Here is a 23,238-nt window from a genome sequence, read left to right as displayed (position 1 = left end):
CGCCTTGCGTGCACTACTTGCTTTTGCACGTGCCGGGACCACACCATCATTTTCCTCGCCTTGTCTCGTGTCGCTGCCATCAATGTATCAGTAGATCGGCGTGTGAGTGTGCCCAGCCATGCCACGCACCCACTCGCCCTTGTTTCAGCAACTGCTTCCCGGAGGTCCATGCACCTCCGTGCGCGCCAATGCAATCAATCCCCCAAACCTAGATGTGGGCGCGCTCCATCAGCACGGGCGGCTGCTCCTCCTCGACCCACTCGCCCTTTTCTACAATCCACGTCGTGTACCCCTTCTTGGCGAGGTCGAGCACCTCGACGCGCTCAGGCACGATCGCGACAATGACAAAGTTGAAGTGCGCATAGTCGGTGTTGGGGGGCACGCGTGCGCCGCGCGGCGGCGCGTGGTCGTACTTCTTGGCCACGGGGCCGAGCGAGCTAAACACCTGGGCGCGCTGCTCGGCCCAGTACGCGTACGAGCACTCGTCGGCGGTGGGCGGGATGCGGAGGGTGCCGCGCGCGTTGAAGAACTCGTGCGCCTCGCCGATGATGGCGGCCCGGCCGCGGATGCGGAACTGGAATCCTGCGGCAGGCACGAACCAGGCGATCTCGACGATCGGGTCGAGCTCGACGTCGAGCACTTTGCCGCTGCACCGGTCCGTCGCGATCTCGAGGAAGCCGGAAGGCGAGACTATGTGAGCTATGCAAGGATTGCAAGGCATGCAAGAGCGACTCACAGCCTTGGAACGTGACGTGGCGGACGCGGGCGTGGCCGCCGGCCGTGGTCGCGAGGGACATTTCTGACGTCAGCGTGCAACGCCGGCGGCGGCGCACCGCGCGCAAGAGGGCCCGTCTTGAGCGCCTCTTCGACTTGCGCGCGCCAGGGGGCGCGGAGGGCGGCGGCAGGCGACGTGACTTTGGAGCGGCCCATGGTGCGAGAGTGAGAGTTAGATGAGAGTGAGAGTATGATGTGAGGGTGTGAGTATGGGCTGGGAGCGCGAGTTTTAAGTCGTAAGCGGTTATGAAAGACCGGAAAGAGAAGCGTCGGCGCGGTCTGAGCGACACCGCTTTGTCCGTGCGAGCATGACACGGGCCGGAGCGGCTGTGGCAAGGCCTCCGGCCGCCGAGGGTGCGAGCGGCCGGGAGGTGAGCTGGAGGCAGGAAGGTGTGATGGGATACAAGTATAGATGATCGACGAAGAGCGAGGAGGTGAGTGACAGTATGAAATGATAGAGCGAGGAGCAGCGAGCAGCGGGGTAGCGGGGCAGCGGGCATGCAGAGGTATGTGGTGAGCGCACCCGAAGATCCGAAGAGAGCTGATTGGGCCAGAGTACGTAGGCCCGACAAGTGATCGTCGATGATCGCATGAGAGACTAAGGCTTCTGTTAATGCTTCTGCATATCTATGAGAAGGTGTGTTAATTCATCATGTGAGGCATTGTGAGAGCTCAATGGTCATGTGGAAGAGTTCCTCGCTGCGACTGTCAGCGTGGCGGAGGTGGCAGTTGTAACCTCGCAGCTTGCAGCTTGCAGTTTGCAGCTTGTAGCTTGCAGCTTGTAGCTTGCAGACGCGTTGTAGTGACATGTACGGAGCTCGGAGGGGGACGCGGGGACGGCTGTGTCGTCGCGCGTCGCGGCATCGCGGCGTCACGGTCACGCTCATCTTACGTCGACTGCGAGTCACGCCCTTCCCCTTCCCCCTTGCGCTTTACGCTTTCTCGTCCGATCGTCCTCCCTCCCGTGTCTCGATTTGTGCCTCTCGTCTCGAGCGTCTCCTCCTCTATGCCTCACGTCTCCTCCATCTCCTCTGGTCTTGTTTGGCTGTGCGTGCTGCGGGCTGCGGGCTGCGGGCGTTGGCCGATTTGCGCACACAACCCTGCCGATATGCCAATGCCCGTCGACGCGCCGATCAGCTCGGCCTGATGCACGCGCTGCTGCGCATGGTGCGAACGTTGCGAAGCCCCGTCCAATCGCATACCTCTCAATTCAAATGTTTATCGTCACGGCCGAGACTGCAAGGGGCGCACAGATGGGCACACGCTTGGCGGGCGTGTCGGTTCCCTCTAATTCTGGATCAGCCCATTCGCCCTCCGCATTGTCAGCCAATCGCCGCGCTCCCATTTCTAAGCATTAGCCGTACGGTGGGGATCCGGCACATTCCAGGTGCCCAATAGCCAGGGTGATTGCACTTTTTTTCAATAAGAATTCACCCTTAGTGTGCCTGTGGGATCACTCAGCAAGGTACAATGTGGGTGTTTGGGTGAGTGTCCTCGGTCAGTACGTCACTCAAAGCCCTCCCTCTCCACCGATCCACCACCCACACGCCTCGTAACGCCTCGGCGCCCCCCTCGCCTCAGTACTAACCTTCCCCCCCCCGCCCCCCCCTCCCTCCGCAAGTAAAACCTATCTCACTCCCCCCCCCCATCAATCGCTTTCTCTACTTCACTACTTGACATTCTCTCTCATTCCTCTCCGCTGCTACTACAACCTAACCCTATCTCACTCCCCCGCCACCTCTCACTCACTCATCACCATGGGCAAGGACACCGAGCGCACTCCCCTCCTCTCCAAGCCATCCGGCTGCTGTGGTGGAAAGGGCGGCGCTGCTTGCTGTGGCGGCAAGGGCGCGTCCAGCTCGCTCACTCCCACCACCGGCGGCGCGTCTGTCCCCCTCAAGCGCAGCGGCAACGGCACTAGCAACTCCGAGGGCGTCTGGTCAATCGAGCGTCGCCCTTCCACCTCATCACTCCGTTCCAACCGCTCCAACCGCTCCAACCGTCGACTTCGCGTCGAGGACCTGCTCGAGGACGAGGAGCCGCTCCACTCCAAGTGCGGCGCGTCGGGTGGCCAGTGCTGTGAGTATCTCTACAGAGGGAAGGTGGCGACGCGATAACGGTGTGGTTCTGCTGGGTCAGCGGGCACACGCGCCCCGCGTGCTCGCCGTCCTATGGATCGCACCACATTCCCCCTTGCCGCTCGCTTCCCCCTTTGTTTCCATTCGCTGACGCCCCAGGCAAGGAGCTCAAGGGCGACGACGAGCGCCACCTCATCTCACCCGAGATCGTGCGCGACTGCATCATCGGTCTCTCCGACGGCCTCACTGTGCCCTTTGCCCTTACCGCTGGTCTTTCGTCGCTCGGCAACTCGACTCTCGTCGTGACCGGTGGTCTCGCTGAGCTCTGCGCTGGCGCTATCTCCATGGGCCTCGGTGGCTTCCTCGCGTCGCAGGCCGAGCTGGACCACTTCCACTACCTTCGCAAGCAAACTCACGCGCGCGTTCTCCGCTCCTGCGACGGCGAGATGGAGCGCGAGGTTCACGCTATCCTCGGCCCCCTCGGCGTGAAGGAGGCTCTCTCGCGCCTTGTAGCCGAGGAGCTTCTCGAGGTCGAGGACGAGGCCTGTGTCGCTGTCGAGGGCGTCGAGCGCGCCGACATCGAGAACGCCATCTCCAAAGATGAGAAGCACGACCCCAACGTCGGTCTCACTGCCTTCCTTCTCAAGTTCGGCGAGGGCATGGAAGAGGTTCCTCGCTCCCGCCTTTGGACGTCGGCTCTTACCATCGGTCTCTCTTACTTCTTCGGTGGTCTTATCCCCCTGATCCCCTACATGTGCACGGACTCGGCCGAGACTGGCCTTCTTTGGAGCGTGATCGTCACCGGCATCATCCTCTTCCTCTTTGGTGGCGTCAAGACATATTTCACCGGTGCCACAGGCGGCTACCGCGGCTACCTCTGGGGTGCCGTGAGCATGACCCTCGTTGGTGGCTTCGCGGCTGGCGCTGCGTTCGGCCTCGTCGAGGTCATGGGTGTCACAGAATAAGCAATCAGCTTGTTCTCTCGTCCTCCCACTTCCTCCCTGTCTGCTTTCCTCCTTGTGCATCGTATACCCCTGGACACGCAATTGTCGTGCTCAACGCAGTTCCCTCTCTTTTCGTCGTAGTGTATTCCTCTCGCGGCCGCACGCCATGTATGCGATATCATCTTTTCGCCGATCGACGTGCAGGATGCGGAGTGGTGGAGGTGACGGATCCGCCGACACCGAGATTAGCCTACCAGGGATGGACGCGCTTGCCAAGCAAAGGCGACGAAGGTTGCTGCCCTGCATCCCGTCCGCGATTGCGACTTGGCAGTGCGCCGTCGCCGTCGCGCTACAGTCGATGGGGTCAGCTGTTGAGCAGATTGGTTCAAGTTGTCTTTGATGCCACGATATGCATTCACCTCATGTAATGTCCGACTATGCGAATGGGAGCTATGGTACAGATGTTCTATGTGATGCGAGAGCGAGTCGTTCTGGCCTCTACGCGTCAATGCCAGGCTTGACGAGCTCGGCCGCGACGTCAATCTTGTCTTTGTGCCACGGCTGGAGCTCAAAGTCCTGTATGTCAGCCACACCGAACTGGTCTGGGCACCAGGCTCACCATCTTGCCGTTGTCACGGTCGTCCGAGACAACACGTGCCCACTCAAGATACAGCCGGAACATGTACACCTCCAAGTCCTCACTCCTCCATGCTGCCAGTTAGCACGTCCGCGCGGTGTGCACTCACTCCTCTCGACCCAGCACTGGCCGTTCCTCGCGATGCGACGCGCGACCTCGTCGTGCGATCCTCGCCCCGTTGGAGAGCCGCGGAAGAAGGCAAGGATCGAGTACACGTCCGAGTAGTCCATCTTGACTGGGACATATGTAAACCACTCCGGGAGGATAAGCGAGTTCCATTCTGGGAACACGGTCGCCTTGAGCTTGACGTTGAGCCCCTGCATCAGGCGCGGGAAGCGGTTGCTCCATGCGTTGCCGTCCGTGTCCAGAAGATACTTGTACTTGTTGCTCTCCTCCTTGGGATCCTTCGGCACAAACTCGATCTCGCTCTGCATCTCGGCGCAAGTCCCGTCTCCTTCGTCGCACTGCCAGGGGCCGTGCGCCAACTTGGCGTTGGTGTAGTAGTCGCCGAGTGCCTTGAGCGAGTGACGCTCGTACTTTGCCGTGCCCGTGCTTCCGACAGGGACCATGACATCTACCTCGCCGCCTGTCCGGTCGTTGGCGAGGAAGTGCAGGCGCTCGCGGTGGTTTTGGCGCCACTTGCTCCCGGCCTTCTTGTCATGGAACATGCCGGTGGCGAGGCCGCGCCAGTACATCTTGCCGCTCTTCTCTCTCCACTTGGGCTCGATACCTGCGGTCTCGAATTGTCCATCCCTGCCAACTGGAGTAATAAGGATGTCTTGGTTGACTGGGGTTCTCGAGAGCGAGAAGATGGGCAGTAGCTTGGTGTGTGGTCTAGGGCTGGAGGTCTCGATGTGCTCCTCGAGGAACATGCCGTGGCTCTCCAGCAGCGATGGGTGATAGCAAGGGTTCATGGCCTTGGCGTGATGTGAAATGAACGTGTCTGTAGCGACTGAGGTTAGCGTGACTTCTCAAGCGATTACTCACGCTCCTCCTTCTCCTTCTTCTTCAAAGGTGAGTCGTTGGAGCATGCCATGGGCCAGTCAAACTTTTTGGTGTCGGTATCACCGGGGTTGTCGACAGCCTTATGTTCACGCCCGGCCTTCTCCAGTTTTTCGAGCACGTCGTGATTGAGCATCACTGTCGGTTGGGAGTGTATAGAGAAGGTGGCACGGAGGTTGGGCAGTAGGTGAAGGAACTTCTCCATTAGGTTGACCTGGGCGTCCGCGCGAGGCCGCGCCGAGAACCACCTGTCGCGTGCATAGTTGTCGTTCCACTGCACCTCGACCTTGCCATTGGTGACGATAAGAGTGAATGTCTCCACGACCTTCTCCATCTCGGCGTTGCGTGCTTGTAACTCCTTGATCGAAAGGCCGTAGTACGGCATGAGCGACTCCATGATTCTGCCGTCAGCCAACACTACAATTCAGACGAACTGGTCATATTCGTCGATCAAAAGCACTTCACGAGTTGCGGCGAAGCTCCACCAGTCGTCAAAACCCTTGGGAGGTGGACGGCCCCACTTGGCGAGGTACGCGTTGTACGCCTGCTCGAGCGTCTTGCTCTGGCGGTTCATGAGGTCACCCCACCGCCGTTCACCGGCCGCGAGCAGACCGAGAATGGGGTGCGCACCCTCTGCGGTGGCGTTGGTGACAGACACAACGCCGGGTGAGACTTCGGTAAGCTGCATGCCCTCGGCATACGCGCGCTCTTGAGGAGACAGCGCCTCGACGACCGAGAGGAAGCGGCACGTCCCATCAGCTTCGTACTCGGCTGGCAGGTCGGGAAGGCCACCGTTGATAAGTGGAGGGATCCACTTGGACGACGACCACAACGGCGCGTCGGGGTCACGGTGCATGTAGCTCGGCGCGAGCACTGGCGGTAATGCTGCTGGGGCGAAGGTGTGGAGTAGGAGGAAGATTGCCGCTATCACGCCGCCTATCATGAGCACCCGACGCGGCAGCGGGAGCCGCGGGAGTGGCAGGCCCATGACGCGGAGAGGGAGGGAGGGGAGGAGGGGGGAGGTAGTAACGGCCGGGTTGGGATCAGGCGAGTCGAGTGAAGGTAAGAGGACAGTTTAGATGTGAGGAGAAGGCGTGGGTTAAGCGCTTCCCGGGGCGGGGGAGCAGGGGAAGCGAGGGAGCGAGGGTAGCGAGCTGCGAGGTGCAAGTCGGCGTCAAAGAGTCGTGCGTCGTGATGCGAGCGGTCAAGAATGGCGAGCTAGAAGGAGTATGGGACAGCAAAGCGATCGAGTTGAAGGTTTCAGTCACGATGAAAGAGTGGCAGAGCTGAAATGGTCGATTACACGTACAGTCAAGTGGCTTGACCCCCGAAGGTTAACCAGGCTCAGCTCAGAACGCCGGTTAGAGCGCAGGCGCCGGAGCCCGAGGACGGCGTGGCGGCGGATGCCAGGCGCGTGTCCTCCCAGGGATAAATAATCAATCCAGCCGACTACCGTGCCTTGCAGATCGGCCGGAGTCTTGGCTTCCTAGTCGTCGTCCGTCGCGATCTTGTCGCAAACTCAAAGCCGAGTGTTGTCGAGACAATGTTGTCAACAAAGAGAGAGAGAGAGAGAGAGAGAGAGAAAGAGAACGAGAATAGAAGAAGCGATAGAGGACGGGGAGCCGAAGGAAGTATCTATTGGCGTTGAGGCGCACGGGCCGGGCGGGAACCAGCGCCCCTGCGCGGCACGGCCATCATTCGACCATGGCCAGATCGCATCCGCCTTCGTCGCAATCCCTCCCCTTGTCTCCCTCGCTACCATCGCTCACACCTTTACAGTGGAGCGGGGTACCACAGAGCTTGCTCCGAGAGCTATCCGGGTTACCAGGTCCCATGCTGTCAGGCACACCGCTCGCATCAGGCGTGCTCGGAGTGATCTCGGTTAATATTTAATATTTCGCAATGAATTGCGACTGAATGAATAGAAGGTGCAGGCGCCCAGCTCCCAGGCGGTCCTCGATGCTCGGGCGCGATGAATTGTGTTAGCCTGACACGCCGAAGGGAGAAGTCACAGACTACTATTCGGGAGTCTGACTCCTCCCTGCTGACCCGTTGATCCGTTGACATGCGCTCAGAGATTCTGGTGACGATAGCCTGCTATCTCTTGCCCGCGATACCCGGCCAGATCTTGCGTGGAATACGCGTTGACATTCCAGCTTTAGAGTTGAGGAAGGGGGGCGTTGTAATGTGGACGGGACGAGCCGAGTGACCATCGCGAAGGATACGACGCGTCGCGGAGAGCATCAGCAGTTGAGGTTGACATGCGAGGGCACTGTGTATTGTGTGATTATGCAACGCATAGTAAGCCTTCATGCTACCTCCGAGACCGCCGCTTCCATTCTAACCATGGGCGGTAGCTGCCCCACTTCTCAGCCTCCAGTGAACCACGTGCCCAGTAGGCCCGCGGAGGATCCGGACCATCTTTAAGAGACAACCGCGGATAGGCGCACGACTGTTGGGTTCGACCTCGAATTGCCATCAAGCCAGCCGCAACGAGCAGCTTGCTCATCCACATCGCCCATCCCCAACTCTCATCTTTCACCATGCCCACGCTCAAGTTCTGTGGCGAGTGTAACAACCTGCTCTACCCACGCGTGCGTCCTGCATCTCCTGCGAGGATGTCACGAGCTCAGCGCTGACGCCAGAGCGATAACTTGAACAAGGTGCTGCTCTACCAGTGCCGCAACTGCCAGTATGCGGAGAATGCGACGTCGGACCCCGGCTGGGCGCCTTGCGTGTACAAGAACGACCTGTTGACTGTTGCTCGGTGCGTTAGCGCTGTGGGAGGCTCCACGAACCTCACTCGCCGCGGGCACGGTTGTGTCTGTGGCAAGCGCGACTGCCATTAAATGAACGCAAGCTAACAATAGGGAGCAGGCGGGCCAGACGCAGGACCTCGAGACAGACCCCACACTGCAGCGCTCTCCTATTCAGTGCCCGCAGTGCTTCAAAAACGGGGCCGTGTTCTACCAGGATCAGGCGAAGCGGCACACAACAAACATGACCCTCTTCTACTACTGCATCCACTGCAAGCATCTGTTCCGCGACGAGAAGGCGGTCGCCAAGTCGTCGTACTAGACGCGAGTGTGGGATGGGACCGGCGAGGGTGAGGTAGAGCTTGAGCGGCGACGGCGTTGTGTAGATTAGAGGCGGTTAGAAGGGCATCGCGACCGCGAGCATCAGCATTGGTATACCCTCATGCACTGTATTCTATTGTCCTGTGATCCGGCGATGGTGGCGGAGGTGTAGCTCGTGATGAATGCCACCTTTTCCTCCGCCTCTGAATCATCTCCCCACTTCTACACACGCGGGCAACATGCTTACATATAGTAGTGGTGTGATGATGCAAGGTATATGACTTCCATCTACTCTCCGTCCACAACCTACGCCGGGTCGTCCATGACCATCCCCCGGTCCTTGAGGAACTTCATGAACTGGCGCCAAACTTTGACGCCATCACGCGGGAGGGCGTCGGCGGCATGGTTCCCAATACGGGCGGCACTCAGTGTCGCCGCCGAGCCGAGGACGATGAGCGCGCGCTTCGCGCGCGTCAATCCGACATTCAAACGACGCCAGTCGGCCAAAAACCCAATGTACCCGGCGGGGTTGCAGCGCGTCGTGCTGAAAAGCACGACCTCCTTCTCGCGCCCCTCGAACCCGTCCACCGTCTTGACTTCGATATCAGCGACTTCGGCCGCGCGCTCGCTCCCCAGCCACGCCTGGAACGCCGCGCCCCGTGCCGCGTCTCCTGTGAGATACTCGGAGATGGTGCGGATCTGGGCCGCGTACGGCGCGATCACGCCGATGTCGCTGCCCTTGAGTCCTGGGTTGTTGTGCAGCAGGTCAGCGACGATGTCGCAGATTCTCCCGGCCTCGTGGTGGTTCGCGATCGACCGGTTCTGCGGACTCTCGGGAAAGTCGTGGTTCAGAAACGTCACGTTCATCGTCTCCCCGTTCTTATCTGGGAGAAGGAACGCCGTGGTCGGCGGCTCGAGACCTGGGCGCACGCGCCCGTCGGGCAGGCGCGTTCCGTCGCGCAGCGCACCGTCGTAGAATGCACCGGCGCTAAACGCCGATATGCTGGGGTGCATGCGGTACTGCGTATCCAGCATGATCGAGGGGATGTGGTGCTCGTGGATAAGGCGCTCGAAAAGCGAGGTGGCCAATCCTCCCGCCTGCGCTGCCTCGCTCACGATGACAGGCGGAAGCTGCTTGTGGTCGCCGATGATGGCGACCTGCGCACTCCCCTTCGTGAGTGGAACGAGCGAGAGCGGCTCTGTAGCCATACTCGCCTCGTCAAGGAACACGAAGGGGAAGTCGATTGCGTCGAGCCATCTGCTTGTCGCCGAAAGGCACGTCGTGCAGACAACGTCGGCGTCGGCAAGCACCTCGAAGTGGATGCGTCTGCGCATCATAAAAATGCGCCGGTTCAGCGCCGCGCTCTGCTTCTGCTTGCCCTCGGCAACTTGCTTGCTCAACCCCCCGTTCGCCATATGCGTCTGGATGTCGTCGCGCTCGCGCCGCAGCTTGTCGAGATACCCCCACAGCGGGTGCTTCTCCAGAAGCGCCTCAAACGTGACGTCTTGCAGAGACTCCGGGACGCGGCTCGCCGTGCCGAAGCGCACGACTTTAAGCCCGTGCTCCCGCAACCCGGCGAGCACGTTGTCGACGGCCACGTTCGTGTGCGCGCACACGAGGACTGGATGCGGCACCTGCCAGTGGCGCTTGAGCAGCTTGATCGCCTCGACGATCACACGCGTCTTGCCCGTCCCCGGTGGACCTTGCACAAGACTCAGGCGCTCGCTGAGCATCATCGCGATCGCGCGCGTCTGACTGTCGTTGAGCGGAATCTCAGGATCGCCCTCGACCACGAGCGGTGCGACGCCCGCCGGGGTGCGATACCGCCGTGTCCACGAGTCGATGAGCTTGTTCTGAGTGAGGATGCCGCGAGGTGTGACCTCGTCATGCGGGGTTGGGCTGACACCCGCCTCCATGTCCCCGGGCGCCATATTGTGCGTCTCGGTGGCCACATCCTCAACGCCTTCCACATCTAGCTTGGGCGTATAGTCGGCCTGGAAGCGGCGGAGGATGAGGTCCCGCAATGCCGTCCCGTACAAGATGCGCTGCTCTGGCGTCTTTTGCCGCGCGGCATCCGCTGCAGCAAGCACCTCGTCCTCGATCGCCTTGGGCGTGGGCTTGGCGGGCTGGTCGGCGAACTCAGCCATATCTTGCGCAACGGGGTCAAGGTTCAGCCGCGTGATCGCCTCCTTCTGCTTCTTGAACGAGAAGTCGGAGCATCCAATGTCGATGCGCCACTTGCCTTCGCCGATATCGGGCGGGGCCAGGGGAAAGACGACGCGCACATTCCCGCGTCCGTGGCTGAGTACGTTGCCGCGCAGCGGCGCGTCCTCCGGCCCCTTGGGGTCCGGCACGGCATCCGTGAGGGGATCTGTCCGGCTAAGAATGACCGTCTGGCCCGGCTCGAACTGGTGCGGGGGCAGCGGGCGCGTCGCGGCGCGGCCGGTGGGGTAGAACGAGATGACCACACCCTCGACCTTGAATCTGGGCTGCCACGCCGTGCTCGCGCTCATCTCGGCCAGCATGTATCCTTCGCGGCGCAGCTGCTCGTCCGGCCACTCGCGGAGACGCACGGCAAACTGCCGCTCTGCCTCCTCCTGCTCCGCTTGCAACAGCGGAACAAAGTGTTCAGCGTACCGCCGGATTTCAGCCCACAGCGGCTGAACCTCGGACACCTTTGTCATGGGGGGCGGCACACGGGAGCGCCACGCATCGGGATACCAGTGCCGGCCCTTGGCGCGGGGCATGGCGGACAGCGCGCGCTGACGCCAGTCGAAGCGCGTCTTATCGGCACTGGGTACGGTCCCGGGGGGCAGTGGTGGTGTCGCGGCTTCGAGGGCTGCCAGCTCGGCGGCTGTCCGTCGGCGGCGGCGGCTTTTCTTGAGGGCCGCATCGAAAGACGTGGGTGGTGGTGGAGTGGGGAGGGGGCGGGTAGGAAATGTCGACGAGTCTGGTGGTTCGTAGTCCTCGTGTTCAAAGTCTGAGTCGCGCACGGGCATCCAGTCCTCAATCGAGGGCGCGGGGGCTGGCGCGGACATCGAAGCCTTGACTGGAGCGCGCAACGACGCGTACGCGTGGTCGAAGAGGGCGGGATCGTCCTCGAGAAACTGAGGGGACACGGCGGCGCTGACCACCTCGGTCCGCGCTGTTGAGAGCGCGGGCGAGGAGTGGATGGCACGTCGCGTCCATGATGGAGATCGGGAGATAGGAAGTGTTGGAGATGGAAAGGCATCTCTCCGGGCCAGGCGCCCCGCGGAGAGCCGCAGGGCTAGTGGTATTGCTCTCACAGGTTGATGCAGGATGGGCGGAGCGGCATCCGCCGGTGGATGTCGAGAAATGAGAGATGTGAAGGGCAGGTTAGTCGACCGACGCGTGATTGATGTTTTTGTTTCGGCGTCTCTCAGGGCGGTGGCAAACTACATTATTTGTGGGCCGCGTGGGCGTCATCTGATTAGATACAGTCACGCGACGAGCGCAACAGTGTCCTGCATAGCAAGAGAATCGGTGTGCATGTAATTTTGATGCAATTATGTGGTGCGGCCCGTCATGGTGAGCGAGCGGCTCAGTAGCCAGAGGGCGATCAGAAACGTCGGCACACCTAATCGTAGCCGGGGATGATATGCCATAATGCTAGTGGTACAGTTGTCTATATTCTCCTACTCTGATTTTGCCTTGGGATGTGAGAACACAGTCCCATGGTCGACGAGCACGCGCCCGCGCTCCTTCTCGATGGCGAGGATCTGCGCCTGGCCCTCCTCGCTGTGCTCCCACTCCAGCTCGGTCTTGAACCACTTGCCGAAGTTTTTGTGCAGGAGCATCAGGCCCAGCACGGCGGGGAGGTACCAAAGCGAGACGAAGAAGACGCGCTTGGCGGTCTGCTCGTTCGTGCGGCGGTAAAAGTCCCACGCTGTCTTGACAAAGTATGCGTTGGGGACGGCAGACGTGAGCGCAAAGCTCCAGTCGACGCAGCCGGTGAGCGGGGCCATGACCGCGCACACGGGGACGAGGATGAGCGCGTGCCGGAGCGAGACGAGGGCGTTGAGATGCGGGCTCAGTACACTCAGCATCGGGTAGCCCGAGAGAGCGTAAAAGGGCCGGATCATGTAGGAGAGCGCGTTGAAGTGCGGGAACTGCCACGAGAAGAGCAGGACGCCAAGCATCCAAGCCGTCATCGGGTTCGGGAGATCGGGAAGGTTCTCGACCAGCGGCCAGTGCATGAGCAGTGGCTGCTCAACTGTCGGCCACAGAGAACCGCCAGTAGCCGTCCACCCCATGAGTGGGGTGATGGCGCCGACGACGGCACCGACCCAAGTGTTGGCGACGCTGAACCTTTTCATCGGGGTGTAAACGCCCGAGTACAGGAGCAGATTGCCAATGCCGAGCAACGCGGTGGTAGGGTTGCAACCGAACCAGAGGATCGAGCCGCCGAGTGCGGTGCAAACCACGCCAAAGGAGGCGGCATGGAAGGGCGTGACGCGACGGGCAACAAGGGGGCGCACGCGCGTGCGAGGCGTCTGCGCGTCGAGCGGCACCTCCAGGATCTGGTTGAACGTGTTGGCAGCGGCCGAGGTGAGGAACGTGCCGACAGTGAGGCAGGCCAGGACGGGGAGCGAGAGAGGGAGCGGTGACAGCGCAAAGCCGGTTGTCGCAGTAAGCGTCATGAGGATCGAGAGGTTACGCTTCGAGAGCTGCGCATAAACCTTGATCAGGCGCGGGAGAGTCATAGGCGGCAGGGGCTTGTACGCAGCAAGGGGCGCCGCGGGAGCTTGAGGAACAGGCATAGGGAGGTCAGCGAGCGGCTCGGCTGGAGCGTTGGCTGCCGAGTAGACCGAGCGGAACTCCTTAGGCGGCTGGGGCACCTCAACTTCGGACGAGAAGCGGCGCGCAGACGTGTGCAGCTCACGGCGCTGAACCAAGGATGCGGAAACTTGGTTCTGCACCGAGATGGCGGGAGGGACGTCGGACGCATTGGGGCTGGCTTGCGCCGAGGTAGGCTCCTCCTCAGCCTTCTCCTCGCCGACGGGGTCCTTGATCTTGGCCATCTGGCCCTTGACCATCTTGCGGAAGCGGCCGTGGGGGCGCGTGATGAGGTCGTCGTACGAGCTGTCCTCCATGATAGCGCCGCCCTCAAGGTAAACAACACGGTCGGCCTGGGCGATAGATGAGAGACGGTGGGCAATGAGAATGACGGTGATGTCCGTGTCGTGGAAGAGCTTGTCGAGGGCGGCGTTGACGGCGCGCTCCGACTCCGAGTCCAGGGCGGAAGTCGCCTCGTCCATGAGAAGAACGGAGGGCCTACCGACGAGCGCACGGGCGATGGCAATCCGCTGGCGTTGACCGCCAGAGAGGGACGCCTTGGTAATGATCGTGCTGAAGCCCTCGGGCATACGCTCGATGAAGTCGCAGTGGGCGATGGCCGCGGCCGCAACCACATCCTCGCGAGTCGCCTCTGGGTGCCCGTACTTGATGTTGTCTTCAATGGTGCCGCCGAAAAGAATCGGGTCCTGCGGGACATAACCGATGCGCTTGCGCCACGACTCGGGCTCAAACTCGCGGATGTCCTTGTTGCCGAAGAGAACCTGTCCGCCCGTAGGGTCGTAGAAACGGAGCAGGAGTAGCTGGATCGAGGACTTGCCGCTTCCGCTTCCGCCGACGAGGGCAACCTGCTCGCCCTGGTCGATGCGGAGGTTGACGCCGTCGAGCACCTTAACGTCTGGGCGCGAGGGATACGCAAAGGCGACGTCCCGCAGCTCAATCGGGCCCGCATCGGCTGAAGCGACCTTGGATCCAACGGACAGCGGGACGGGCGATGGAAGGGCGTGAAGAGAAATGATGCGTTGGGACGCACCGACACCACGCATGAGACCGGTGAAGAAGCCAGCGAGAGCTGATGTCAGCCGCGTGCGTACGCTGTCAACTTACTGTTGAGACTCCACTCAATCCAGTTGACGTAGATGAGCGACGTAGTCATGTCTCCCACCGTTACCTCGCCGCGCTGGACCAAGATGCCGCCATAAATCAGAAGGCCGATCATGGCAAAGTCACCGGCGACCTCGTTGGAGCCCTGGAAAATGCCGTTGGCGTACGTCTCCTTCTTCTGGAGGTTGAAGACGTCCGACACCTTACCCGCGAACAGTGCTCGCTCGGACGGTTGCGTGTTGGAGGCAGTCACTGTGCGGTGTGCGGACAGACGTTCCTCCGCAAGCTTAGACATGTTGCCGAGTGCCTCTTGCGTCTTGAGCGACAGCTTGCGAATATACCGGCCGTAGAAGTAGGAGCCGACGGAGATTGGCGGGAAAAGCAGGAGCATGACCATGCACAGCTTGGGCGAGATGAGGTACATGGCGCCGACACCGACAGCAGCACCCATAACGGCCTTGAGGCCCTCGCCGAGATTTTCAGAGAGGGATTGTCCAACAATCGACGAGTCCTGGCCAAGACGCGAAAGTGCGTCACCAACGCCCGCCGTCTCGATGTGAGATGGCGGGAGCGCAAGGTACTGGCGGTAGGTCTTGTTGCGGATCTGGGCGACGGTGCGCTGGCCAGCGAGACGCAAACAAATGCTGCGGCCAGCGTTGGCAATCGCACCGATCACGAGGACGATGGCGAGGGCCCCTGCGGCCTGCTCGAGCGGGAGACCGAAGAGAAGATTCTCCTTGGAGCCGGGAGCGAAAAAATCGATGATCTTGCCGATTACGTAGGGGACCGCGAGCGAGACACCAGTCGAGAGGACGAGGCACGAGACGCCGACAGTAAGCAGCTTCCACTGCGGCTTTGCAAGGGTGAGGAGCTTCATGATCGACGCCGAATCCGCTTTGGTCTGCACCGGCAGCATACCCGGGTGCACCTTGACGGGGACCGAAGCCTTCTTGTCGTCCTTGGCCTTGCCCTCATCCTTCGAGGTTTTGGATGCCGGAGTCGCAGTGGATTCGAACCGCGCAAACCGCAAAGTCTGCAGAGGGCGCAAAAGTGGGCGCGCCGACCCCAACGCAGTGGAGAAGGAGCGCAGAAAAAGAGGGCTCGCCGAGCCCAACCGAGGATGTCTAAAGGGTGCAAGGCTAGCTTGGGCAGCTAGCCTGACGCCGACATGGCCCGCGCAAGGTGCCACCACCGCCAGTCGCGATGGCAGGAGCGCGGCCGCGCCTCTGGAGGCCATGGCGCGGCGAAAGCAGAAGGAGAGTCGGGGCGGAGGGCGGCGGGTGCCGAGAGGGCCGGGGGAGGCGGGGTGGTGGTGGGCCGGCGAGCAGGAGAGGAATAGTCTGATGAGCGGAAAGAGACTTGGCGAGCACCCGGCAAAAGAGCGACACCCCCCTTCTCGGTCCACTCGCGGCCATTCGGACGTCGAGTCCGGACACCCACTGGATCCCCGCTCCGAAACCTCCACTTTGGCCTCCACCTTCGTCAGCGGGAGTATTGCCACGCTACCGTCAAAAGTTGACAATTGCCACCCACAATCGAGCATGTAGCAGGTTGGAGCAAGCATTCTGCATCTCGCATCTCGAAGCTCTTCACTTCTAGCAGACGCTTAGTACCTCATCCAACCAGTCAAGATGGTCAACTCAGCACGAAAGAGTAATATAGTGTGCTCCAGCATAAGCTCACACCAGATATCATGTCGCGGCGCAACCATCGCGAGCGCGCTCAGCCGTTGCACCGCGCCAAACTCGGCATCCTTGAGAAGCACAAGGACTACGTGCACCGCGCGCGCGACTACAACTCGAAGAAAGCGCGTATCAAGAAGCTCCGTGAAAAGGCTGCTTTCCGCAACAAGGATGAGTTCTACTTTGGCATGGTCAAGGGGCGGACGGAGCGCGGAGTGCACATCCAAGACCGCGGGAACGAGGCGCTGTCCGTCGACGTGGTCAAGCTTCTGAAGACGCAGGACATGGGGTATATCAAGATGCAGATTGCGCAGGACGAGAAGGTAAGGAAGCGGAGCGCTTGGAGCTGATAGCAGAAAATCACTCGGTTGCGCGCCCAGCTGGAGGTGACCGCTCCTGCAGGGGGATCGGAGGAGTGGGGCGCGGCACAGGAGCTCGCCGAGGTGGAGAAGCTGGCGGAGATGGGCGTCGTTCTGGATCCCAGCGCGGCCCTCAAGTCGAAGAGCAAGGGGAAGGGCAGGGCGCGTGACGCTCCGTCAACCGGACACGTCGTGTTCGCTGAGGACCGGACAGAGTGTGAGCCATGCTGGCACTACGCAAAGCTGACAGCAGTTGAGGGATATGCCGCGAGCGGGGAGAAAGTTGAGGAGGCCGAGGAGGAGGAGGAGGCCGTTGACCTCGGATGGCTCGAGCCCGAGTCGGCCAAGAAGAGGAAGGCCGTGAAATCGACAGATGCCAATGACGAGGCCGAGGTGACCGAGGAGGATGCGAGGGTATGTCTAGTGCTCGCTTTGCGGCATCAACTGACATCAGATACACCGCCTCGAGATGCTGGCTGAGCTATCGGCGTTGCTGGGACGTGTGCGGACACTGCGCCAAGTCGAGACACGCATCGCGAATCAGAAGGGGCTCATGGGCAAGGGGGCTGCACGGCGCGTCCGCGACGCAGGCTATGTGGAGGACCCGAGTGCGCCGGAGGACCGGAACGGAGACCGGAAAAAGTGGCAGGAGAAGATGTGGAAGTGGAAGCTGGAGAGGAAGAAGTAGAGTTGGCCTAGAGTGTGATCGGCACCCGCCGTAACCGGACGCACGCGAGAGCCCAATAACATTCTAGCCCACTTGTAACACTAGCTCTTGGGATGGATACTGCCGTCTATGACTGTGTGGCGCATTAGGCTACGTTGTGCGGTGTCACGGGGCTGCATGCCGATAGTTGCCGTGCAAGACGGCTGCGATAGCGAGCTCTCCCACCTGAGAGCGTCATCTTGTACAAACTCGAGGGCCGCTCTGACGTGCGTCTGTACGAAACTGAACCTTCGCATGAGATTTCAGCCCGCCGACCCTAACCTAGCTGGTTTCCTTCCGTGGAGGCGCGGAGTTGACTGACTGACATTTATCGCCGAGTGCCTTTTAGCCGCACGCGACCTCATCAGCCCTCACTCATTTCACGGCGTGTACAGCGGAGCTCTGTGCCCTTGCGCAAGCCTTTTCAGCCGCCCGCCGAGTCTCTGCAGACAATGCTACTGTATATACTATACTATGGCTCGGCGTACCGGTGTGTGACATCGGAGACACTCTTTATGATCCTGAAGGACTCATCTCCCTTGCCGGGACGCGCCTTTGACTGCGCCCACCTCCGTCATACTCACCGCTCAGTGGCCGCTCTCCACTTGAGAGTTGCGCATGCCAATGTACCTTGAAATCTCGTGGCGCTCGCTAGTTCGCTAGCTCATGCTCCGAGGCTCGACCGTGCTCCTCACCCTAATCAGTGGCATGCGCGGCATGAATGGTCTTACTGCCATGACTGAGCTGAGGAGAGCTAGTCGTCTCTATGACGACGCCGGGGACCGAGCGCTACGCATAGACGCTCCGACGCCGTCTGCCTCTCGGAGTGACTCGCTTCCGAGCGCATCGGGACGTGCACGCTCCGATGCGCCAGCCATCAAAGTCCTGCCAACAACGGCGAGATGAGACTGGTGAGCTGGAGATCTGGAGAGCTGGAGGCCGATTCTGCTTCCTGAAGGCCTGCGAGCCTGAAGGAGATGCACGCCCCGTGCCCGAATTTGGGTCCGTTGAATTGGGGAGCTGGGCGGCCTGGGTGGGTGAGTTGGGTGGAGATTTCAGCAGTGACGTGGTGACGGTGCAGGGCCGCAGGGTAGACGCGATTGATTTTTGGAAACATTGAGGGGCGAGGAGGGCGCGGAGGCATACGCGACAGCCAAACACACAGAATCCAAACGCAAGGGCCCTGGGCGCAGGAAACAAACACACAACCCGTACGCCGCGTGGAGACACAAGCCAGCCACAGTTGAATTTCCTAATTCTTATTCCTTATTCCTTAATCCTACTGTACTCTCAGAGCATCCAAAGGAGACCGTCCATCGAGGCTTGCACCCTCTCAACTGACAACCTCGCACCATTACTCTCGCACCCATCCCCTCGACGCGTCGACATTGCAACATTGCACTCCGAGTATCCTCTCTGCTCATCTCGCATCCACGCGTACAGCCGCGCACACGACTCACCGCGGTCACCACCATCCACCATCCATCATCCATCCACTCACCTCTCTCGCCCCCCTCTGTATCCATCAGTCTCTCATTTGGCCCATTTCAATTCCCGTCTCACTCAACTTGCCCGCCCCCGACAACTCGAGACACTGTCGCTCTTACGATCTTACGGCCCTACAATCATCCACATCAAAGCCCCGCCCAGCGCACAGCCATTCTACACAAAGTGACTGCGCTCAAGTCACCTTCCCTCCATCACCACCATCTCTCTCTTCATCCTCATCATCCTCCCGTTCCCCATCTCCCCATATCCCCATCTCACCGTCTCACTCCTCCCATCTCTCGACGTCTCCACACTCTTTCGCTACGCACGCGCTGCTCCGCATCTCGCCATTGCCTCTCGTCTACGCCACCTCTCGCGACAACCTTCATCCCCGAATAGACGACGCGCGCCATGGTGGCCCAGCTTGAGACTGGTCGCATCCATTCACTACCAGGTATGCACACCACTCACTTTGCCTTTAGCCTCCTGTCCAACGTCCCTCGTCTAACATGCACAGTCCAAGTCACGTACCACCTTTCCTCAAGCTCGCAGTCCTTCTCCACCCTCTTCTCCGAACCGCAAGATGTATACCTCCATCCTACCGCGGGCAAGAGTAAAGACGGCGATGACGAGGTGTGGGGAGCCATCTACCTCAAGGCTGTCGTCCAAGGCATTGTCATGGCAAGGTGAGTGCTTGATGTTCGTCGCGCGCACCCATCCCACTTCCCCCGATCCTTCGGCGCGAGTACATTACTCCCTACCCACGCCGATCACCACTCGTTCGTGTGCATGCCCATCACTCGCTTCACGACAAGCCTGTGCAAACACCCGATGAGGCGCAGCTGACCACCAGCCCTGAATTACACCCAGCCCATCCCGGTACCCCCGACCTATCTCTCTATCTTCTCGACCCACGCGAGTCGTTCTTGAAGAGATCCCGAGCGGCCCCGCGCACGCGTTCCATTTCATCCGCTGGTTACGAGGTGTGGTCGGGCAAGGGACTTGTCCGGCAGGCACTGGCAGAGGCAGACAAGGGCAAAAGCCTAATCACTGGCCGCCTCGTCCGTCGGTCTCAGTTCCTCAACGTCACCGCGCCTAGAGCAGAGGGAATGTCGGCCTTGGACGCACTCGTGGCTGCCAACGCCATGTCCAACGAAGTTGAAGCCTGGGGCATTGAGATCTTCGTCGGTCTTAAGACAGGCCTCTCGTCATCCACCACCTTCCCCGGGCCTCTTCACCACACTGTCGAGAATGGCTCAGTCGCCGGCATCGCTGTGCTCGAAGAAGAAGAAGAAGGGAAAGAGGATGAGCATGACTCCCCCGCTGTTACCCCTGTGCGCCCCTCGAGCGTCGCCCGTATCCCATCGTTCCCAGCACCGCGGACTGTCTCGACGTCGTCTTCAAAGCTTCCTCCGCGTGCCATTCCCCGCCATCCTTCATCGTCCTCTCCAGCCGGTCCATCTCGAGCTAGATTGCCCGTTCCTCGCAAGCACGCGGTCGACGAGCGCACAAAGCTGTCCCCTATGGATCTCAACATGGAATCTTCCTCCCCTGTGCAGGCCGCTCAAATCGCTACAAGGCTCAACAGGCTCACAGATGAGCAGAAGAACGTCCTCACTCCTGACGTACTTTCCTTCCTGGAAAAGCTCGCTGGTACCCGCGGCGCTCAAGTCGTGGCCAGCGAGAAGCGAATGCGAGAGGAAGCCGTTACGCAGAGCAGCAAGCCTGAGGCGAAGCGCCCTCGTACCGGGGCGTCAAGCTCGTCGGGTTACAAGGCACCCATCTCAGAGTGCTCAAACTGCAAGACGACCCGAAGCTCGGTCTGGCGGCAGCAGTCGATGCCGAATGGTAAGACGACCCGCGTCTGCAACGCCTGCGGCCTGTACTTCCAGAAGAAGGCAGAGCCTCGGCCGGCCTCAATGTGGAACAAGGAGGAAGATGGAGTCCCGCGCGGCCGTGGTCGTCTGAAGGCTTCCGAGCGGAGGGCACAAGGGGAACGCGAGCTGAAGAGGACCATGACCCAGGCTGTAGAGAGAGACGCAGCGCGCATTGCCACAAGTCGCCGAAGGTCGGCGCCCCGCGACCAAACACCTTCCTTTGTCAAGGATGCTCCTCAAACCTCTCCAAGCCGTGGCTCAGCACCTCTTCCCCGTGCAGTGCGAGTTGCTGCGGCGACAAGTGTGTCGGGCAGTTCTCCCGCAGGATCCAGCGTGTGGCACGGAGAAGACACTCCCAGGTCAGCCTCCAACGGTTTCCAAACCATGCAAAGCCTCGCCATGCCCCTCAGCGACGACGGATTGGGTAACAGCGACTCCAAGTCTCTCTCGTGGGCTGGTGAAATGTCTGCATTCTTTGACGTCGAGGGTTTCAGCGCGCCGCCAGAGAGCGACGCCGACCCAAGCAGCCCAAGCCAATCTCGTCATCAAGGCATGTCCTCAATGGACCCGCGCAACGTCTCCTCGGCGCTCCGCCATCAACTCATCCTGCCAACGAGTGATGCTGTTGAGCCCTCAGATGACGATGCCTGGTCGAATCTCTTCAACCGGACCTCCTCGTTCGGACATGCTTCATCGGTCGGAGATCATTCATCCTCCCTTGGTCGTTCCTCGTCCTTCGGGCCGTACGACTCATCGCCCCATGAAAAGTTTGACTTCTCGCAACTGCCGCCGAGCTCTCCTCCCGCTCTTCCAAGCAACCTACCACACTCGGCCCTCCTCTTTTCGAGTCCTGGGCCCTCGTCTGTCTCGCCCATTGATCCCTCACCTCGCGACCATAAAGCTTCGCCAGGCGCCCTCTCCGGCTTGCGCAACGAGGTAACCCCAGATGACAAACCCAGTGGCGACCACATCCAAGACATCCTCGCCAAGCTGAACAACGCCGACATCATGGCGCTTTTTGATAGCCTTCCCGCTGCGCCCGTCGCATAGTGTACCTATTATTTCCCTCATACGTATTCGCATCAATGGCCAACGGCACTGTCTGCCACTCACTGCCTTTCTGCAACTTCGTTGTTCTAATAGCTTGGCCCTGCCTGCCTTCCTCGCGTGTATGTTGCCCCGCTCACACTCACGCTGCATTATCCATACATGTCATTCATGCATTTGGTTCTATGATGTGCCCTGCAGCGGCGGCGCACGCTCTGCGCGTAAGTGATGCGGGGCCAGCTCCGCGTCGCCCGCCCAAACGCCATCCTCCATTCCAGATGGACGAGTATGCGCCTCTTTACGCGGGAAGCTCGAACTTTTCCCCGCGGAGAACCTTGGTGACGTACTGAGGTTAGCGTGGGTGGGCGGGAGGTGCAAAGGAGATGTGCAGGCTCGTCGGCATGACCTTCTCTCTGGGAACACCTCGACCAGCATGACAACGTTTTGGCACGAGCGCCATGCGCTTCATCATGCGAATCACACGTAGCTTCCTGCGCTCAGGACTCACGATGTATCCAAAGTCGGCGTAGACTGCGGTCTGGATGATACCAGCCGTAACGGCGATCGGGTCGAAGCCACCGTCCTCGGTGAAGTAGCTGGATGTTAACCACTGCCCTGCTTCACCTGCTCCACCTCTCATCGGCACCGATACTTCGAACCGCTCTGCTCCGGCCCTCACAACCATTCACAAGCCATTCACACCCAATTCCGACCACAATCAAACCGCCCGCCAAAGCACAACTCACCGCCAGATCCAGTTGGGAATGTAGAGCGCACGGTACAGCCCAAGAGCGGCGAGGTAGTGCGTCGTGATGGTCTCGGCCTCGCCGGTGCGCTGCAGCATGAAAAGCTGGGGCAGGATGGCGACACTCTCAGTCCAGATGCTAAAGCTCCAAGTGATCTCCATGAACGTGAAGCGGTAGTTGAAGATGAGGGCGAGGAGCGCGCAAGGCCCGAGGATGTATGCGACGTTGAACGTGTCGAGAGCGGGGTCCTGCGTGGGCCGGAAGCGGAATTTCATGAGGTACAGCACGTATGCGCTCGAACCGATGAAGAAGAGCTTCATCATGCTGTTGTACAGCGACACGAAGTTTGTGAAGAGGTCGAGGTAGCGCATGACGAACACGAGCAGGTACAGCGCCTGTGACTTGAAGCTAATGCCGCGGCATGACCGCGACGTCTGGATCTTGTGCAGGAGGATGAAGATGGACGCGAGGTGCGACAAGTCGCCTGGCATGAGCATAATCCAATGTCGTGAGAGCGCGCATCCGCGTATACGGCAAGTCAAGGCCAAAGTGGGCGCAACGCGCACGCATCCCAGCCCGGCGCGTCGTGAAGCTCCACTCGCACGCGCAGCTCGCTATGGCATGCTCTCGAGACGCGCGAGCTTCGGCGCCGTCCAGACTTTGACGCGCGACCAGCTCGGTGGGCCCCACGTCCGCGTCGTTCTACGGCCGCTGCCGTCCGTGCATGCCTGGTGCCTGGCAAATGAAAGCGGGGATAGTGTACGCACCGAAGAAGCGGAAAATGTTCATGGCGGCCGAGGATGTGGGATGTGGAGAGACGAGAGTCGAGATGGAGGGCTCCGAGTCCTAGTCCGAGATTGTCGAGCCGCGAAACGTGGAGGCGTGGAGGTGTCCGCGCGCT

General features: G+C 60.6%; 10 protein-coding genes across 10 annotated transcripts; 5 read left to right on the top strand and 5 right to left on the bottom strand.

Annotated features, from left to right (window-relative positions):
• Nucleotides 1-208: 208 nt before the first annotated feature.
• Nucleotides 209-797, bottom strand: COLE_00439 (uncharacterized protein; the record flags this gene model as incomplete). The annotated part of the gene is made up of 2 exons (XM_018423779.2): nucleotides 209-690; nucleotides 737-797. 2 exons carry the CDS (start codon nucleotides 795-797, stop codon nucleotides 209-211), a joined length of 543 nt encoding a protein of 180 aa, XP_018277195.1.
• A 627-nt stretch (nucleotides 798-1,424) lies between these two features.
• COLE_00438 (uncharacterized protein) lies at nucleotides 1,425-1,583 on the bottom strand (the record flags this gene model as incomplete). The annotated part of the gene is made up of 1 exon (XM_018423780.2): nucleotides 1,425-1,583. The coding sequence occupies one exon, from the start codon at nucleotides 1,581-1,583 to the stop codon at nucleotides 1,425-1,427; it is 159 nt and encodes a 52-aa protein (XP_018277196.1).
• Nucleotides 1,584-2,531: 948 nt separating this feature from the next.
• COLE_00437 (uncharacterized protein) lies at nucleotides 2,532-3,817 on the top strand (the record flags this gene model as incomplete). The annotated part of the gene is made up of 2 exons (XM_018421473.2): nucleotides 2,532-2,853; nucleotides 3,012-3,817. The coding sequence occupies 2 exons, from the start codon at nucleotides 2,532-2,534 to the stop codon at nucleotides 3,815-3,817; spliced, it is 1,128 nt and encodes a 375-aa protein (XP_018277197.1).
• Nucleotides 3,818-4,379: 562 nt separating this feature from the next.
• On the bottom strand, nucleotides 4,380-6,423 carry COLE_00436 (uncharacterized protein; the record flags this gene model as incomplete). The annotated part of the gene is made up of 4 exons (XM_018421474.2): nucleotides 4,380-4,507; nucleotides 4,543-5,385; nucleotides 5,421-5,836; nucleotides 5,870-6,423. The coding sequence occupies 4 exons, from the start codon at nucleotides 6,421-6,423 to the stop codon at nucleotides 4,380-4,382; spliced, it is 1,941 nt and encodes a 646-aa protein (XP_018277198.1).
• A 1,555-nt stretch (nucleotides 6,424-7,978) lies between these two features.
• Nucleotides 7,979-8,513, top strand: COLE_00435 (uncharacterized protein; the record flags this gene model as incomplete). Its single annotated transcript, XM_018423781.2, has 3 exons — nucleotides 7,979-8,029; nucleotides 8,081-8,202; nucleotides 8,306-8,513. The coding sequence occupies 3 exons, from the start codon at nucleotides 7,979-7,981 to the stop codon at nucleotides 8,511-8,513; spliced, it is 381 nt and encodes a 126-aa protein (XP_018277199.1).
• Nucleotides 8,514-12,169: 3,656 nt separating this feature from the next.
• Nucleotides 12,170-15,669, bottom strand: COLE_00434 (uncharacterized protein; the record flags this gene model as incomplete). The annotated part of the gene is made up of 2 exons (XM_018420927.2): nucleotides 12,170-14,400; nucleotides 14,436-15,669. 2 exons carry the CDS (start codon nucleotides 15,667-15,669, stop codon nucleotides 12,170-12,172), a joined length of 3,465 nt encoding a protein of 1,154 aa, XP_018277200.1.
• Nucleotides 15,670-16,063: 394 nt separating this feature from the next.
• COLE_00433 (uncharacterized protein) lies at nucleotides 16,064-17,161 on the top strand (the record flags this gene model as incomplete). Its single annotated transcript, XM_018421475.2, has 5 exons — nucleotides 16,064-16,085; nucleotides 16,121-16,437; nucleotides 16,471-16,690; nucleotides 16,727-16,887; nucleotides 16,928-17,161. 5 exons carry the CDS (start codon nucleotides 16,064-16,066, stop codon nucleotides 17,159-17,161), a joined length of 954 nt encoding a protein of 317 aa, XP_018277201.1.
• A 684-nt stretch (nucleotides 17,162-17,845) lies between these two features.
• COLE_00432 (uncharacterized protein) lies at nucleotides 17,846-18,085 on the top strand (the record flags this gene model as incomplete). The annotated part of the gene is made up of 1 exon (XM_018423782.2): nucleotides 17,846-18,085. The coding sequence occupies one exon, from the start codon at nucleotides 17,846-17,848 to the stop codon at nucleotides 18,083-18,085; it is 240 nt and encodes a 79-aa protein (XP_018277202.1).
• A 993-nt stretch (nucleotides 18,086-19,078) lies between these two features.
• On the top strand, nucleotides 19,079-21,594 carry COLE_00431 (uncharacterized protein; the record flags this gene model as incomplete). Its single annotated transcript, XM_018419541.2, has 3 exons — nucleotides 19,079-19,121; nucleotides 19,185-19,353; nucleotides 19,521-21,594. The coding sequence occupies 3 exons, from the start codon at nucleotides 19,079-19,081 to the stop codon at nucleotides 21,592-21,594; spliced, it is 2,286 nt and encodes a 761-aa protein (XP_018277203.1).
• A 295-nt stretch (nucleotides 21,595-21,889) lies between these two features.
• COLE_00430 (uncharacterized protein) lies at nucleotides 21,890-23,126 on the bottom strand (the record flags this gene model as incomplete). The annotated part of the gene is made up of 4 exons (XM_018423783.2): nucleotides 21,890-21,937; nucleotides 22,100-22,187; nucleotides 22,338-22,821; nucleotides 23,105-23,126. 4 exons carry the CDS (start codon nucleotides 23,124-23,126, stop codon nucleotides 21,890-21,892), a joined length of 642 nt encoding a protein of 213 aa, XP_018277204.1.
• Nucleotides 23,127-23,238: the final 112 nt, after the last annotated feature.

This window comes from Cutaneotrichosporon oleaginosum, assembly GCF_008065305.1.
Source record: "Cutaneotrichosporon oleaginosum strain ATCC 20508 chromosome Unknown ATCC20508_contig01, whole genome shotgun sequence".
NCBI classification, from domain to species: Eukaryota; Fungi; Basidiomycota; class Tremellomycetes; order Trichosporonales; family Trichosporonaceae; genus Cutaneotrichosporon; species Cutaneotrichosporon oleaginosum.
This window is presented reverse-complemented; position numbering and strand designations above follow the sequence as displayed.